The sequence below is a fragment of the Rhea pennata genome, chromosome 21, assembly GCF_028389875.1.
Source record: "Rhea pennata isolate bPtePen1 chromosome 21, bPtePen1.pri, whole genome shotgun sequence".
Lineage (NCBI taxonomy): Eukaryota > Metazoa > Chordata > Aves > Rheiformes > Rheidae > Rhea > Rhea pennata.
The window spans coordinates 1,302,075-1,319,642 of record NC_084683.1 but is presented as its reverse complement, the minus strand read 5'-3'; the positions used below and the strand labels follow the sequence as shown (position 1 = coordinate 1,319,642).

The 17,568-nt window shown below is 43.6% G+C and overlaps 1 protein-coding gene across 1 annotated transcript in view; it reads left to right on the top strand.

Annotated features, from left to right (window-relative positions):
* The window catches only part of LOC134149673 (transcriptional repressor CTCF-like), a 29,772-nt gene extending 17,978 nt beyond the window's left edge, over nt 1–11,794 (top strand). Inside the window, 10 exon segments of the mRNA XM_062592902.1 lie at nt 134–926; nt 1,616–1,786; nt 2,682–2,815; nt 5,083–5,203; nt 5,998–6,147; nt 7,791–7,951; nt 8,400–8,582; nt 9,031–9,205; nt 9,530–9,548; nt 11,530–11,794. Coding sequence (XP_062448886.1) covers nt 134–926; nt 1,616–1,786; nt 2,682–2,815; nt 5,083–5,203; nt 5,998–6,147; nt 7,791–7,951; nt 8,400–8,582; nt 9,031–9,205; nt 9,530–9,548; nt 11,530–11,794 — 2,172 coding nt within the window.
* The last annotated feature ends 5,774 nt before the right edge of the window (nt 11,795–17,568 follow it).

Genomic DNA, 17,568 nt, shown 5'->3' with positions numbered 1-17,568 from the left:
CTGTTGAGCTGATGGTTTTCGGTTAGGCCACTTGTCCTTCTGTGGGGTGTGTGCCATTATTATGGCACATTATTACATCAGACGATGTGCAATATTCTCTCTTCTGCATTTTTTTTGTTTGTTTTTTTAACAGCAAGAAGGTGAAACGGAAGGTGAGGCAGTTGAAGCTATTGTGGAAGAATCAGAAACTTTTATTAAGGGAAAAGAGAGAAAAACCTATCAAAGACGCCGTGAAGCTGGGCAGGAGGACGATGCTTGTCATATACCACCAAACCAAGCAGATGGGGGTGAAGTAGTTCAGGATGTCAATAGTGGTGTGCAGATGGTTATGATGGAACAGTTGGATCCAACACTTCTTCAAATGAAGACTGAAGTAATGGAAGGTGCAGTGCCTCAGAAAACGGAGGCTACAGTGGATGACACACAGATCAGAACACCTCAGGTTGTTAATATGGAAGAGCAGCCTATAAATCTTGGTGAGCTTCAGCTGGTCCAAGTACCAGTTCCAGTGACTGTACCTGTTGCCACCACTTCTGTGGAAGAACTTCAGGGAGCATATGAAAATGAGGTTTCCAAAGGAGGCCTGCAAGAGGGAGAGCCCATGATCTGTCACACTCCTCCTTTACCAGAAGGCTTCCAGGCAGTGAAAGTGGGTGCAAATGGTGAGGTGGAGACACCGGAACAAGGTGAACGTCAGCCCCAAGAAGATCCTAATTGGCAAAAAGATCCAGACTATCAGCCACCAGCCAAAAAAACAAAGAAAAACGAAAAGAGTAAGCTACGCTACACTGAGGAAGGCAAAGATGTGGATGTCTCTGTGTATGACTTTGAAGAGGAGCAACAGGAGGGTTTGTTGTCTGAGGTCAATGCAGAAAAAGTAGTGGGTAACATGAAGCCACCTAAACCAACAAAAATCAGAAAGAAAGGTGGGTTTGTAAGCGGATTTCTAAACTGCACTGGTTGTGACTGCACCTTGCAATACAGTTGAAGTGATTGAGCAGATGCAAATGGGAGTAAAGCAGGCATGCTCAGTGTCACTTACCGTTTTGTATAAGAGCTCTCAGCTCTGTTTTCTGGGCAAACCTACTCTCTCCTGTCTATAGGCTTGCAAAGGAGCTCATTTGCCTTGTGTGATGCTGTGGTATTAGTATTCCCATATCACTACAGTTGAAAAGGTTCTGCTTGTTGCTGTAATGCATATTCAAGAGATTATTGTGTACAATAAAGTTTTACATTCAGGAACCAGTGGTATAATTAGTTTTTGGCGGGCGGAGTTCCTAGCTACGTATTGGGTAGAGTGGATAGCACAAAATCCAGCAATGTGTATGTTTGACTTTTCCTTTCCAGAAACTTAAAACTGTAAATTAAGAAACCCTTTTTAGAGTGGAGTGGAGCAAGAACATTAATTGCTGGCATACTAATGAAAATTCAAGACAAGCTAATCACTGCCTGTATTCCTAACAGGAATTACAGTCGTATTTAATGATTTTTTTAAAAAATGGGTTCCTTGTAGTAGTTTAACCTCCAGGAATTTTTCTTTTTCCCTGCTGACTTCTAATGTAATACGGTGCACCATGGTACTGCCAAAAATAAAAGTGACTTCCTTCATGGCTAGGTGTAAAAAAGACATTCCAGTGCAAGCTGTGCAGTTACACTTGTTCACGTCGTTCTAACTTGGACTGTCATATGAAAAGCCACACTGATGAACGACCACATAAGTGCCATCTCTGTGGCAGGGCTTTTCGGACAGTCAAATTACTGAGGAAGCACCTCCACACTCACACAGGTACTCGGACCTTTGTGTACATTCTTCTAATAGAATCTACTCTGTCTTTATTCTATAGGCAGGTTGGGTCTATCTGAATCTGTCAGATTTCCTCTATGGGCAAGCTGGAAAGGAAGAAACTATGCAATGCTGCTCTCTTTCTTTATTATTTTTTTTTCTTCCCCTGTGAGAGCAATTTTTCACCTGACCGTGTTAGGTGCAAAGCTCATTCTGTACATAGATACAAAAACTAACTCTGGGATTGATCCGAAGTTACTTAAAGCTGTAGAAAACATTCTGATTGTCTTGGGTGTTATTAGGGCCCTCAGTTTGCTGTGTTCTGAGATTTGTGCTGCCATTGCTTCCTATGGAAAAATAAGGTGTAAGGTGAGGCTGCAGCTAAACAGAAGGCAGATGGAGCAGAAAAACAGAGAATAGGTTATAAACTGGACCAGTAAAACATGTAGGAATGAAAGCATGTTTCCATTGTTCCTCACTTAAGTTTCTGTTACAAAACTTAATATAGGAGTAATTTCATAACTGTCATCAAATTTAAACAATGTTCTTTTGACCCTTCTGCCAAAAAAGTGTAATTCACGTTCTTAGCTTTCTTTTCATACCTCTGCATTATCTAACTGAATGGTTTGAAATTTGCAAATAGCCAAGTGATAAGAAAATAAGGGAGTTTGTTTCCCTCATTGAAGGCATGTACACTCTCTAGCAGTATCTTCCATCCATTGGCTGCTTATACAAAGGCTATGACGCCTGCGTGCCATTTGCTGCTGTAATCTAATCTTTCAGAAGAAAAGGAACTTTGCTAATTCATGGTGGGGGGGTGGAGAGGGAGAAGCTGTGTCATATTTTTTGCCACTAAATCTGAATGTCCCCATCTTCCTGTTTTCCTGCAAATGATTAGGTACACGCCCTCACAAGTGCCCAGATTGCGACATGGCCTTTGTGACCAGTGGAGAGTTGGTTCGGCATCGCCGCTACAAACACACCCACGAGAAACCATTCAAATGCTCAATGTGTGATTATGCTAGTGTGGAGGTATGTTAATTGTCACAGTGCCAAGTACATGGTTGTATGCTTCAAGACTTATTCATCATCTGTTACAAACTTTCGTCCTTGACCATTTTTGAAAAGCCTCTGAGTAAATGGGTTATGAATTACAGAATCAGTAAGGTTGGAAGGGACCTCTGGAGATCATCTAGTCCAACCCCCCTGCTCAAGCAGGGTCACCTAGAGCATGTTAGACAGGATTGCATCCAGGAGGGCTTTGAATATCTCCAGAGAAGGAGACTCCACAACCTCTCTGGGTAACCTCTTCCACTGCTCTGTCACTCTCACAGTGAAGAAATTCCTCCTCACATTCAGGCAGAACTTGCTGTGGTTCAGTTTTTGCCCCATTGCCTCTTGTGCTGTTGTGTGGGACAACTGAGAAGAGTTTGTCCCCATCCTCTTGATGCCCTCCCTTCTGATACTTATACACACTGATAAGATCCCCCCTCAAGCTTCTCTTCCCCAGGCTAAACAGGCCCAGCTCTCGCAGCCGTTCCTCAGAGAGCAGATGCTCCAGCCCTCTGATCATCCTCATAGCCCTATGCTGGACTCTCTCCAGTAGCTCCATGTCTCTCTTGTACTGGGGAGCCCAGAACTGGACACAGTACTCAAGATGAGTCCTCACCAGGGCTGAGTGGAGGGGCAGGATCACCTCCCTCGACCTGCTGGCAACACTCTTCCTAATGCACCCCAGGAGACCATTGGCCTTCCTGGCCACCAGGGCACATTGCTAGCTCATGGTCAGCTTGTCCACTAGCGCTCTGAGGTCATCTGCACAGCTGCTTTCTGAATGAATTAGGTCTGGTTTTTTTTGGAAGCAAGTGATAGGGTTTCCTCAGTTGATGAGAAACCTATTTGAGGATATTTGTGCACCAAAACCCTAGATCATTTCCATTTCCTCTTTGGAGACTGTAGTTTTCATTGTTTTTTAAAAAGAGCAGTCCTTTAAGATGAGTAAAGGAGTTGAAGGAGGCAGGTATCTGCTGAGTAGAATGTACTTTAAGACTAGAGATGCTCTCCAATTTTGAAATGTGCACTTTGCATCTTACATATCTGCTGATAAAGTGACTGTTGCCAAAATGAATGGCGCTTTCCCAAATTAGTGAAAAACAGCTTTGCTAATTCTAAGAGGTTGTCTAATTTGCTTGAGGAAATAAAGCTTACTTGAATGTTCTACCCTGTGCCCTAAGCAGCACTGTTGCTTGTGCTGCAGGACAGCTTTTAAAATGTAATAAAAACTACATTGCAAGATGGGGATAGGAAATCTGAGCAAGGTCACGAACAAAATTTTTAAAAACTGATCTGTGCAGTGGAGGAAGGTTACAGTGGAGCTGTTGAACTGGGTGCTTAATCTTCGTTTATTTATTTATTTATTGAGTTTTCTGGGTGTGGGTGTTTCAGTTTGTGTGTGTATGTTTTGGGGGTTTTTTTGGGGGGGGAATGCTGGGGTTTTTGTGGGTCTTTTAAGTTTTATCTATTTATTTATTTATTTATTAAAAAAACAAACAAACAAAACCTTGAGCTGTGACTGTGGTGTTGTAATTCCAGGCCCTGAGGTTTGAAGTGCTGAATGCGTTGTGTTGAATGCAGTGCATGAATTAGGAAAGAATAAGCAAGTTGGTCCTATATGAGCCGGTTGCAGGGTTTTATAGACAGCAGTTGGTGCAGCTTGCTCTTACTGAAGCAGAAAATGCTTTCCATTCATGTCTGCTAATTCTTAAGCTATGTTCATGCCTCCTAGATAATGGCAGGAGCGTTAAGGGATTAAGTCACCTTGATTGCAGGACTAGGGCTTTTTTATTGAGTTACTGATTTATCTTCTTCCTCAAAGTAACTGGAGGGCATCCCGGGAGGCACCCTGTGGAAGAACATCTGCAGTGTTCCTGGGTGCATGCTTTCCTGGAATGCTTTTTCTCTGTGTCTGTCCAGGATGCTTTCAAATTTTAGCTTATCCTCTGACGTTGAGATGGTTGATGCCAGTAAGGTGAGTGCAGGAGACAAAATCCGGCTGCTTTGAATGTAGGAGCAAGACTGGGAATAAAGCTGAGAGGTGGAACCGAGTGGGAAAGGGAGTATGAGTGGTTACATGGCAGTGCAAGACTGGCACTGAAACAGGTTGGTTGGTTGGTTGTATTATTTTTAACCTTGCTACTGAAACAAAATGTTACTGTAACAAAATTTTTGACTGATTTCTTTTACTTTGGAAATCTTACCTATTCATGCTTACTAACTCCAGTCTTGCTCTTGGCTTTCAGGTTGCCAAACTGAAATGCCACATTCGTTCTCACACTGGAGAGCGTCCGTTCCAGTGCAGCTTGTGCAGCTATGCCAGCAGGGATACTTACACGCTGAAGGGGCACATGAGGACCCACTCTGGTACTGATGTCATGCTTTTAGCACGTTGTCTGTGTGCTGGTGTCTGAGTGCTGGGACAGTGCATAATGGTGCTCATGCTCGGAGTCAGCAAAATGAAGTATTCAAGTTTAATGTAAAATTATCATGAAGTCTGTAGCTGAAGAGAATGCACTGTTTATCAACATTAATAAATTCATAAACTGACACTAGTAATTGCACTGAGAAATGTGCTGGAGGATTCTGATTTTTGCCTTCACTGTGAGGTGACAGAATACAGGCCCTTTTTCAGTATGAAGATGAGCAATATCTTCTTTATTGATGTTTTACTTCCCACTGAAGGTTATAGCCATTTTTAGTTTCATTCTTGAGTGTAATTGCAACAGTGTCTGGATGCAGTTTGTGAAGATCCTTAGTCTTTTCTGTGATAGAAATAGGACTTTTTTTTCTAGCATGGAACACTGCTGGAGTGCTAAACTGATGAGGCTGCTAAAATTTAATGACAGAAATGTGCTTGTATGTATGAGCATTCAAAAGAAAATCTCAAATTTGATGTTCACAGTGTTCCAGCATCTTGCATGTAGGTCTTGAATGTGTTTCTCATTGTAAGGACTAATAATTAACTCATTTGCTCAAGAGTGAATTTGTTTTGTCCTTGTGTTGTAGAAAGATATTTACGGGAACTAAAACTTCTAGAGAAAGAAACATCATTGAGCTGTTTGCTGGTTTCTGGGGAGTTATTTTATTTTAGGGCTTTTTGATTAGATTTCTTGTTAATAAAAGTGCTTGTGCTACTTTTTTTCCTTCCGTTACTGTAGGAGAGAAGCCATATGAATGTTACATCTGCCATGCTCGCTTCACTCGGAGTGGTACCATGAAGATGCACATTTTACAGAAACATACGGAGAATGTGGCCAAATTTCACTGTCCTCACTGTGATACTGTTATAGCAAGAAAGAGGGACTTGGGTATGTATCTTGGCAACGTGGCCATTAGCGAAGTTACTGCAGAAGGCTACACAAAACATGCCTTCCCAAAATTAGAGTTCATGTAACCCATCAGCTGTCTTCCCCCCGCTTTAACCTAGTAAATCCAGTAACTGCACAAAATGAAGCACAGGCTTAGAAGTGTGGCTGGTAATACCTACTTTTAGCCTTTTAGCTTACAGTAACTGCTGCATGCTATGGGGACAGCACTTCCAATTGCTTTTCATTATTTGAAAATGCAGCATGTTTTTCAAGCATCCAAGGCAAGTTATTTTCATGTCCATAGGTGCGAGGCATTTATTGAACTTAGACTAATATTTTAACTGTATGACTTAAGGTCCGAGAAATTGGAAGGTCATTTGGCATGACCTCCTATGTATTGGAGGCCATTAATTATCACCCAGATATATCTTCATCAAGCTGAAAGGCTTGAATTAGCCTAAACAATTTCATTTTTCAGGAAGTGGAGCTGTGTGCCACAGACAGAATAGGAGAGACTGAGTTGTCACAAAAGCCCTGAGTCCTTGCAGTAGGAGAGTGTTGACCTGGTGAGCAGTTCCCCATGATTCTAGTAGGCACGCTCTCTTTTATGATATACAAGAAGGTGAAAAATAGTACTACTCCCAGAGCAATTGAAGATAATCTTTCTCAGTGAAGAAAAGGCTGAGATTTGGCATAATTCTGTCTGTAAGCAAAATATCAACCAGATAACGGGAAGGTAGGTTCTCCTTCATAACAAACAGATGTAAAGTGCTACAATGAAGGACACGTTGAGACGATGACACCAAGTGTCTATGAAGCAAACAAGTACTGATCTATAACAGGAAAAAACAGAATAGCTGTGAAGATTTTTTTTCATAATGATTGTTCAAGCTGCAGCAGGCTACCTTGTGCAGGTGCAATATGCTCATATTTGGAGGATTTAAAAGTGATTAAAACCTCTGATAGGGGTTAGCTGTTGGTACCCCTGTTACCCTCTAGTCCTGTCACTTTGACTTCTAATCCTGCAAAAAAATCCTGTTTCCCAATGTATTACCTGGCTTCTGACTGTATTCAGGCAATTCAGAGTGGTCTTAAGTGTCTTGAGGACAGTGCTGTGTTTTACCTTGACTTTACTTCATCTGTTGCATGAACTTCTATAGCACAAATCTATGTTGCTCTGTCTTCCAAGAGAATCCTTACAGATTGTCCGAAGCAGTCCTGGGCATCGGTGATCTGGCTGCTATGTTTTTGAGATGGATTTTTGAAATAGTCTACACACTAACAGTCTAAGAATCCTGCTGTATTTTGCAGATAGTGAATTTTGAATATAAGTTATGTGGTATATCATCAAACAGTTTATCAAATGCAAGTGTATCAGCACAGATTGCTGATATTAACCAAATCTAGAATCCTTTAAAAAACCTTACTAAGCTTTTGACTGGACAGTTCTGTCAAGAAATTATGCTGATTGCTGTTAATTATAAGCCTATTAATTTTTTCATAGAATCTCAAATTAACAGTTTACGTTTCTCACCTGAACTCAAGAGTATACAGAGGGAAAGACACTGAGAGATTGTATACCAGGCTCTTTCACCCTTGGATAGCCGTGATGTGATTAAAGGCTCTGGTTCTTGCATTCCTAGGTGTCCATTTGCGAAAGCAGCATTCCTACATTGAACAGGGCAAGAAGTGTCGATACTGTGATGCTGTGTTTCATGAGCGATATGCCCTCAAACAGCATCAAAAGTCTCACAAGAATGAGAAGCGCTTCAAGTGTGACCAGTGTGATTATGCATGCAGGCAGGTAAGCTGGTGGGACTGACACCCCTTAAGAGCATTCGAACAGGAGCTAAACACGTAAGCTAAGAAATCTTATCTGTTAAGTTTGACCAACTTTCAAAATCAGTGTTAGCTCTCTGACTTTTATTTATTTATTTTAAGGGCATGGGAGAGTTCAGTGGCTTTTGCTTTCTACTGAAGTGCTCCCCTGTGGAGAGTATCTTTTAAGGGAGTTAAGTCACAACCTTGGCATATCTGTTGACAAAGAGCTAGAGTTGCTTGAAGGATGGAAGTAGGTAGGACCGAATATGCCATCAATCAGAGTGTGGTTGCACTCGGGCAGGACCGTCTTCTCCTGGGTGTTTTTCTTGGACTAAAGTGTTTGACCTCGTCTTGCCTGCAGAAATAAATTTCTCAGTGTCTACATCTGAAAGTTTTCAAGTTATTCTTTCTCTTTGGTTTGTCCCTACCAGGAGTGGCACATGATCATGCATAAATGGACCCATACTGGAGAAAAGCCTTATGCCTGTAGCCATTGTGATAAAACCTTCCGTCAAAAACAGCACCTTGATAAGCACTTCAAACGATACCATGATCCCAACTTTGTCCCTGCTGCATTTGTCTGTTCCAAGTGTGGTAAAACTTTCACTCGCAGGGTAAGGGAGTGTGTGTGTGTGTGTGTGTGTGTGTGTGTGTGTGTGTGTATAAATACATTTTGAGTTGTGCTTTTTGGCTGAATGGGGGTTTTGGAAAGGAGGAGCCCTGTTACTCAAAGAAAAGGGTGGCTGGGGCACAAGGCACAACACTGATCTTTTAAAAGGTGGCACTTGCTGCTCTCTGAGAAGAGGCTCTGGTATTGATACTGATACTGGCATGTGCTAGCAGTAGCATCATGAGCAGTAGGAAAACTCAACTTTATGAGTAGAAGTTAGTGAAATTTACCTATATTTGGTAAATATTTTTCCATTACAAAGAGGAAAAAGAGACAAGCAGTCAGAAATGTCTGTGTAAACACAGGGCCAGAATATCTGATCTTGATTTCAATGTGTGTTGTTTTTTTTTTTTTTTTTTTTTTTTGTTTTGTTTTTTCCCCATTCTGAACAGAACACAATGGCCAGACATGCTGATAATTGTTCTGGCCCAGATGATGGGGAAGGAGAGAATGGAGGAGAGACAAAGAAGGGCAAACGTGGCAGAAAGAGAAAAATGCGCTCTAAGAAAGAAGATTCCTCTGACAGTGGTAAGATTCAGCTCAGTACCTTCTTAGCATTACAGGCTTGTGATTCATTGTTTCTTTGTTAGCTGTTTGCCAGTTCTGCAGGTTTGGTTTGGTACCTGAAAGGCTTTTATGTACTCGATAAGGGGAAAAAAATGATCGTGTATGTATGCACATAGAGGACTGTGTGTGTTTAGGAAGGATGGTGTGAATTCGGCTGTCCTGGACCTCTTCCGAGACTCAGTAGTTGGGGAAAAAAGTGCTGTGTCTGTTACCCTTTGCCTAGACTGCAGTTGTCTGTCTTGCATGCTCTTCTGTGTGTTAGTACACTGTCTGATACATTTTTCCAGTACTAAAGTCATGTTGTCCCCTGCTTTGGCCTGTCAGCTGCTGAAGTAGACAGACTGTTAGTTGATAAAAGTTGAGATCTGAGGAAAATATGAAGAAGCTCTAAAAAGGTAGGACCTGAAAAGTTCAATAAAAGAAATTTGTCTTTGAATGACTGTGTACAATAGTGCAGCACATGCATACCTCCTTGTACATAAGGAAGTAGGTGCTTACAGACATGAGGAAATGTCTGGAAAGCAGTAGTGCACAGAACAAAGAGATGCTAATGTGGGATCTTGTGGCAATAAAATCAATCCGTTCAGCATAATCTGACTGAGGGGGATGAAAGCACATCATATCCAGAGTATTTGCAGTCTTTCTGGGATGTTGAACTGATCTTTTTTCAAGCCAGAAATGCACCCATAAGATGGCAGCGTATAGTTAACCCTGGTATGTTTGGCTGCTTTCTGTTTTCTGTCTTAATTTACTTGTGAGATTTGAAGTTGAGGCCTGGTATGTGTTATGACGCCTCATCTTTGTGGAATCCCAAAGACCAATGGCCACCTTTTTGAAGGTATTTTTCACTTGATAGTAATCATTTTTATCACACCCTGGTCAACAGTTGTGCAGCTTGGATATTTTTTGGGTGTCTCTCTTAACTGAAAAGTATTAGAGCCATTATTGCTGCTTCTAAGAAAATGAAATCTCTACAGTTCATTCTTCCCCCTCAGATAAATGGAAGTATGCCTCATGCAATGGCTCACCTCTTCATGAGGAAGATAAGCTACTCTTCTGTGCAGTGGACATGCTTAGACATTCTGGGGCAGTCATTTTACCCTTCTGACAATCTGTTCCCCTTGACATCTTTTATTGCTTTTTGTCTGATTTGGTTTTGCATGGAGTATTCTGGGCACATTGATGGTGCTAACTGGTAATTTCAGGGATGTCCTGAAGTATAAAACTTTGCGCCTTTAGCTCAATAAACCACAAAAAAATTGCAAGAAGTTAAAACTTGTCATGAGCACCATTGGACTGGAATCAGTTTCTAAGAAATGCAGTTAGCTGGCATGGAGGGGAGGTGCTATCATAAATCAGTTGGTGGACAGGGCCTCGTAAAATAGGCTGTTCTACCTCATAAAGAGAGGTCTTGGAGAAGATGCTCTTGGTCACTGATTGATGATCTATGGTATGTTGATGATCCTAGAAAGCATGGCAAGGTGTCTGCAAAGCTGTGTTCAACTGTGATGCTTAAGACCTCCCCAGTTCCATGTGACTTTACTGTTTTCAACTTGACATTGAGGTCCTGAACACTAGTTGCGGTGTTCAGGAACTGCTACCCCAGTTGCTGATCTACGTTACAGAAAAAGATAAGTACAGTGCTGCTGTTTCTTGAGGGCTAGGAGACTTACTGTTGGATCACTCTTGACTTCTGGAGTGTTTCATAGAGGTATTGAAGTCACTGCCACCAAGTGAAATCATGTTTTCTTTCCCTTTCTGAATGGCATTTTGTTCCCTTTAATGTAGGAGTAACAAACTGAGTCTGTGCCACTAGGTTCTTAGCAAAGGCCTCATTCGCCTTCTCTGTTACCAGGGCCAGCTCCCTTCAGTTGAGGATTAAGTAATGGAAGCAGCTCTTCCTTCAAGGGGTGAATGCTGCCTGGTGGCTTGGCTGTTTGATCAGTGCTCCAAATACAGCACATGTCCTTCCTAGGCTTACAGCCTGCAGAAGCATTTTACATTGACTACATTCACTAGTGTCACTGTGGACTCTGAATCTGACTGAAACTTTGCCTTACTCTAAGTGCAGAGGAGCTGATTTGAGGTGCACCTGTATATTGATAGTCTTACCTGATTACTCTGTAAAAATTGCTTAAATACTGTCTCATATATTCCTATATATCTTTTGAAATTTGCTGCTAAAACATCTTCACACAGGAGCCAGGGAGCAATGAGAGGCAGGCTGAATTATTCTGCCCTGAGGTGGGAATGTGTCCTTATTGGGAGCCCCTCCTTTCCTTTCTATGCAAAAGTCTAAGTATCTACTGAAAAAGTCATCTGAGGGAGGTGCATGCCAGCCCTGGAACCAGTAAAAATCTGTCATTTTCTTCCTTCTCCCCATCCCCTTTCTTTTTTGCCCTTCTAGCTGCAGCAATCATTCAGGTTGAAGACCAGAACACTGGTGAAATTGAAAATACTATAGTTGAAGTAAAGAAAGAACCTGATGCAGAAACAGTAGAGGAAGAAGAAGAAGCTTAACCTGCTGTAGTGGAAGCTCCCAGTGGAGACCTCACTCCTGAGATGATTCTCAGCATGATGGACCGGTGATGGAAGACGACTATACTGGCTGGCTGAACTGGCCTGGGCTGTGTTTAAGTGGCTCAGATCTGTTTTTCCTTTTACCTTTTTTCTTGGCTTTGGGAAATGCATCATTTTAGACCATTTTACCAAACTTACTGGGAAATAAAACTTAAAATGACGTTGGAATGTGATTTAACTAGAACTTGCTGTTTTATGTTAGCATTACAGGATCATGGAACGTTAGGAAATATTTTGGAGTCCTTCAGGGTTTCCTATGAGATGCTTGATTAGTTTTGCTCTGAGCTGCATTGTAAAGCTGGTCCAAGGACAGTGTTTACATGCAACAAGTTTTAATAAACAAAAGTGGAAGCCTTGACTAGAGTACATGGTAAAGCACTCCGGACTTCCAGTTCCCAGAGTCCTTGAGCCTCCTTTTCTCAGTAGTGTTTGTAACTGTAAATGCAGACTTGAGAGGGTTCTAGACTTTTAAAATGTTTTTGCTTTTCCCCACCGACTAGTTCCGGTTTTCCAAGTCGGCTGCACACAGTACTTTTGGCATGCTCCAACTGCTGATTGAGTAAAGCGGTTGGATAACTTCAAACTGTGTAAGTTCTGGTTAGTTACTAACTTCGGAATGGAAGTCACTGCAAATGACATAATAGTACTCCTTAGAAAGAAATTCCTTAAAAGCACAAAAAAGCAGTTGCTAGACATAATTTTCAGTAGATGTTAGGTTGGCTAGGTGTCTCTGGTTCCTTTGAACTTGGAGAGGGGAAAAAAAAGTGTGTCTAGCGGTCAGTTTGTGAAATCCTGAGCAGGATGGAAGGTTGCTTCAGCAGGTGGAAGATGAAAATGCAAGGCCTTTCTGGCAAGGATGAGCCAGATCTGGCTGCAGAGGAGGGTGGATTCTCAGCTGGACAAGGAGTTTGTGTCATCAGAAACTGTAAGAGATGCTTCAGATGGAGACACTGCTCCGAAGGAAACACCATTTGCATGAGCCTAGAGCAAGAGAGGCTTTGTGGAAGGGAACTAAGCTGTCTTCAGGCACTGTGCTTTTCTACAACATGCGTCAGTACTGATGGAATAAAAAGTGTGGTAACAACTGCTGTTGCAGATGACTGTCTCAGTCCCCTCCTGTCTGTGCACAGTCCAGGACTTGTGCTGTAGCACCACCGTGTGCCAGGTGGGTTGCAGTGAGCGCTGTCCCTCCTCATGTTACAAACATGATGGGAAAAGAGGAGTACCGTGATCTCTTAAAACCTGTGGTTTAACCCACTACTGAAAAGGGGAGCATGAAAAATGTTGCAATGCTGCTTTGTTTTAAGTAGTGGTCTGTAATGGTTCCCTGAGGAAGTCTTACATGCATTCTAGCAGAGACCTGCCTTGGTCCACACCAGCACTACTGTACAAGCTCCCATAAGCAGCAGTTTGTGCTGTTCCCAGGTGTATCCGTACTACATGATACTTGATGGGAATGGTCCGTGTTGCAACTTTTGTATCTCTACCACCTGCTACTCGGTGAGAATAGTCTAGTGCTGTAACTTTTTAGTGCCTAGAACAATACCGCTGTGTTAAGCGGGATACAAATAAGTAACTAACAAGGTCATGGAAATCTGTGAGAAAGAACAGCAGTTGGTCACATATAGATTCTGTGGCTTCCAGCCCCAGAGTCACCATGAGAAGCAGTCAACATGAAGGTCAGAAGCTGAAGAGTAGTGAAATAGCGACCCCCAAAGCCAAATGTGGCCCCCGACATAAGTCTGCACGCGTGCGCAGTATCATAGCCCGGTTATGCAACTGGGGCGGAGTTGGGCTAGACTCCATGCACTTGTTGGCCGCAGGTGCTGGGACTCCTGCCTACTGCAAGTAATCTTAAATGCCGGAGTTTTCCAAAGGAGGAGGAGGCTGCTACACAACAGAGGACCACATTGCCTCCTCAGGGATGCCCAAAAAGATTGTGCCTGCCGACTCTCTCTCACCATGCAGACGATTGGGACAAGCATTGGAGTGGTCCTTCTTGAGATTACCATCAGGTCGGCCTGTTTGTAAGTATCATCTCCTAATAAACTGCTTGCTACTGAAGAGTGTTTGTGCGTGTGTGTGTGAGTTTGTGCTGGCTTGCCAAACCGGATGTTTGGCCCCCGGGAATCTAACTAGAACACCAGGTGACAGCAAAGCCCAAGGCACACGTTGCCAACTGCCCCAGTGTTCAGAGGAACTAGGAGAAATTGCTTGCTGTGTGAATAGCTTGCTGGTAGGCTGGAAGAAGAGAGGCTGCCAGGTGGATCTGTCTAAAAAGTACAGAAATGACTGCTTCCAAATTGTCTTTAATTGTCTTTTATCTACTGGCAGGCTGTCATGTTTCTTGGCAGTTCTTGCCCTGCTAGTCACAACCCACTGCAGCAGCACATGTGAGAAGAGGAAGCTCATTTATCAGGAACTCAACTCCTATTGTGCTTTTCTGAGGAAATGATTTCTAAGCAACATTACTTAACAAAATAGATATGCATAGTATTCTTAAATTATCAGATTCACTTTACGTGTATTGTAGGCTGCTTTTTGATTTTCCCAGAAGCCCATACAAGGGTTTAGTAGGGATGGGAGCAGTCACCCTGTGGCCATTTTCCTTTTTGCTCAGACAGGTCTGTCACTACTCTTTCACTTGATAAATCAGCTGACCTGGTTTCTGCATACTTGCTCAGTAAATAGTACTGTTATGCAGCCCATTTTTGATGTGCCTTGAGCTCTGGCTTGTGCAAGGGGCAGGTGTCTCCATTTATGTTCCTCCCACAGGCTTCTGGTTTGCCCTTGGTTGAGCTGCTCTGGAGAAATCCAATGCAGTGTTCCAGCAAGCCCTTGAATATGGGTGGCCAGGGTGGTTAAGTGCCAGCATCTCCAAGTGATGTAGCCAAGTCTGAATGCAGGCAGCACATCTCTGCCCTAGAAAAGTATAAAAAGCACAGTCTGCTCCCACCATTATTATCCTCACTGGAAAAGCTGTGTCCTGGACAGCGCATGAAAAGGTATGGTTAGCATGCGTCATTGTAGCACCCACCAGCCTGGCCACACTGAGTTAACAGGCACTTAGGTGTTTGGAGGTAGGATTAGCTCACCTGGTTTCCAGACTGTGGCCAGTATCTCTCCCTTAGTGCAGTAACTGCAGACTGATGTAGAATAAGAGGAAAAAAGTCTGCGAGCAAGTCCTGCTAAGGAAGGGAGGTTGTGCAGCTGCAAAGAGTGCTGTTACAGTCTGTTTGGTCTTTCTGCTGGCATCCAGATCTCATCTGACTTGCCTGGTTGCCATCTCTGGTGCTGTGGGCTGCTCTCCTGAGGGGCCCATGCAGAGAGGGACAGGGTCTCTGAGTGATTGCTGCAGCCTGCCAAAGGCACATTTGGCTTCCAGCAATTGAGAGCTTCCCCAGGTTAGAGAGACTAGTTCCTTTGAAATTACTAACAAGGTACTAAGCCCACTTCTTTAGCAGAGAGTATCAGATTGAAGTTTCAGTGGTACAAACTATGGCTTTTCCTCTTCTACCTCAGTGCAGAAAAAGTAATGACCTCTTTACTCTTTTGTCTTCAGATCATTGCAATAGTCTTCATGCAGGTGGTTCTCTAGGTGCGAAGAGAGCAAGTGCAGATCAGAGGACAGTTCAGGAAGGGAAGTGTGGCTGAGCTCCTTAGATCTAGAGGATGAAGAGCCACCCTGGGCAGAGCAGGTAGCATTTTCAGAGCTGCTTGACTCACACAAGGCTTATGGAGGGTAGGCAGTGCTGCCTGTGGGCACAGTGAATCCAAACTAGCCTTGACACAACTGGGCATGTGCTACCCTGGTGGGAACAAGGCAAGAGCTGTAGTAAACTTGCTGGTCTGAGTGTATATTTAAGAGCAGCCTTTGAAACTTCAGCCAGAGCTCTGCAAGCTCCAAGGGAGTCTTCAGCTGAAAGTCAGGCAAGTGTGGCAGAAGGCCAGCATGGATGAATAGGAAGAAAAAAGGAAGCATAGAAAAGGTAGAAGGGGTATCAGGCTACCCAAGAGTAGGCATTGCCTGAGCATACAAGGGTGGAGTTGGGAAAGCCAAAGCTTAGCTGCAGTTGGACCTAGAGGATGTGAAAGGCAAGAAAAAGGCTTCTATATGAAGGATGCTGTCTTCAGCAGCAGCAGGAGGAAGGATGAGGAAAATGTGGGTCCACTTCCTAGTAGAGCAGAGGGACTAGTGACAAAGGACATGGCTGAGGTACTCAGTGCTGCTCTTGTCTTGATTTTTACTGGTGAGGTCTGCCCTCAGACCTCTCAGGTCCCAAGCCTCATGGCAGTCTAAGAGTTACATGTCGCGAAGAAAATGAGACATCACCACACATTCAATGTGAATGCTAGAGAATGTCCCACTTTATTGTGCAAGCGGTCATACTTATAAGCTGCAGTCAAGCTGCAGAGTCTGTGTAAAATCACGTGAGAGCATATAACAGCATAGTTGGCAAGTACCCAGGGAGAGTACAACGGGAGCTCATTAAAAAGTCCACTAAAACAAATCAGAAGCCGCTTATCCTTCCAGAACTCCTCCATGTCCTGTCTCACATCTTGTTTTGGTTTCACAAGAAGGTCACTAGAAACTCTCATACTTGTACATTTCCATCACATCTGTCTTTATACCACAATTCTTCTGTTTCACTTGAGACAAGCAAATCCCACAGTTAAATCTGAAGGTGCTGAGAAAAGAGGTCTATGTCAATGTGAAGCTGTGCTCTTATCATCTTGGGAAGGTCTTGGCAATCTAGGGAGGTTTCTGATGACTGGAAAAAAGTGTATGATGTCCCACCCATCTTCAAGAAGGGCAACAAGGAAGATCCAGGGGACTACAGGCCTGTCAGAGGCACTTAAATCCCTGGAAGTGAATCACTCTGGAAGCTTTTTTTCAGGCACACCAAATATAGAGTAGTGACTTGGAACAGCCACCACGTCAAGGGGAAATCCTGCCTGACAGGCTTTTGCATTCTCTGAGCACATGTCTGACTGTGTGGACAAAGGGAAGGCTGTGGATGCTGTTTATCTCGACTTTAGCAAGGTCTTTGACACTGTCCTCCACAGACTTCTTATAACCAGACTAGAGACACAGGGTCTGGAGGACCTGAGGATGGGTAGAAAATTGGCTACCCTATGAGGCTCAGAGTGCTCAGCAATACAAAGCCCTACTAGTTATGAAAGGTGTTCCTTGGGGATCAGCTGTAGGACCAATGCCTTTTAGCATCTTTCTTAAAGACCTAGCTGATTGCCCAGGGTGAACTCTCATCAGGTTTGTGCCTGATACCATACTGAGGGGAGTGGCTGATAAAGTGGAGGACAGCACTGCTGCTCAGAGGGACCTCAACAGGCAGGAAGATTGAACAATGAAACCTCATGGAGCTGAACAAAGGCAAATGCAATGTACGCCCCTGGGAGGGAACAGCCCGTGCAGCAGACCAGATTTGGTTGGCTGCCAGTGCAGAAAAAAAGCCCTGGAGGTACTGGGAGACAGCAAGCCAGCCAGGAGTCAGCAGGGTGCCCCTGTGCCAAAGCACCAGGACAGGCTTAGCAAGAATACAGACAGCAGGCCAAGGGGAGAAACTACTGCCCTCCATTTGGCTCTGGTGAGACCACATCCAACACAGTTTGGGCTCCCCAGTGGAGGCCAGACAGTAGCAGACTGTCCAGCAGAAGCCCCTGAGACCTGGGAAGGCCCTAGTATTCCAGGATGGTGCAGGAAATGCCCAGCCCTAATACACTCCAGATGCTCAGGAGGAAGAAAGAGGAAATGGGTTCCTCTA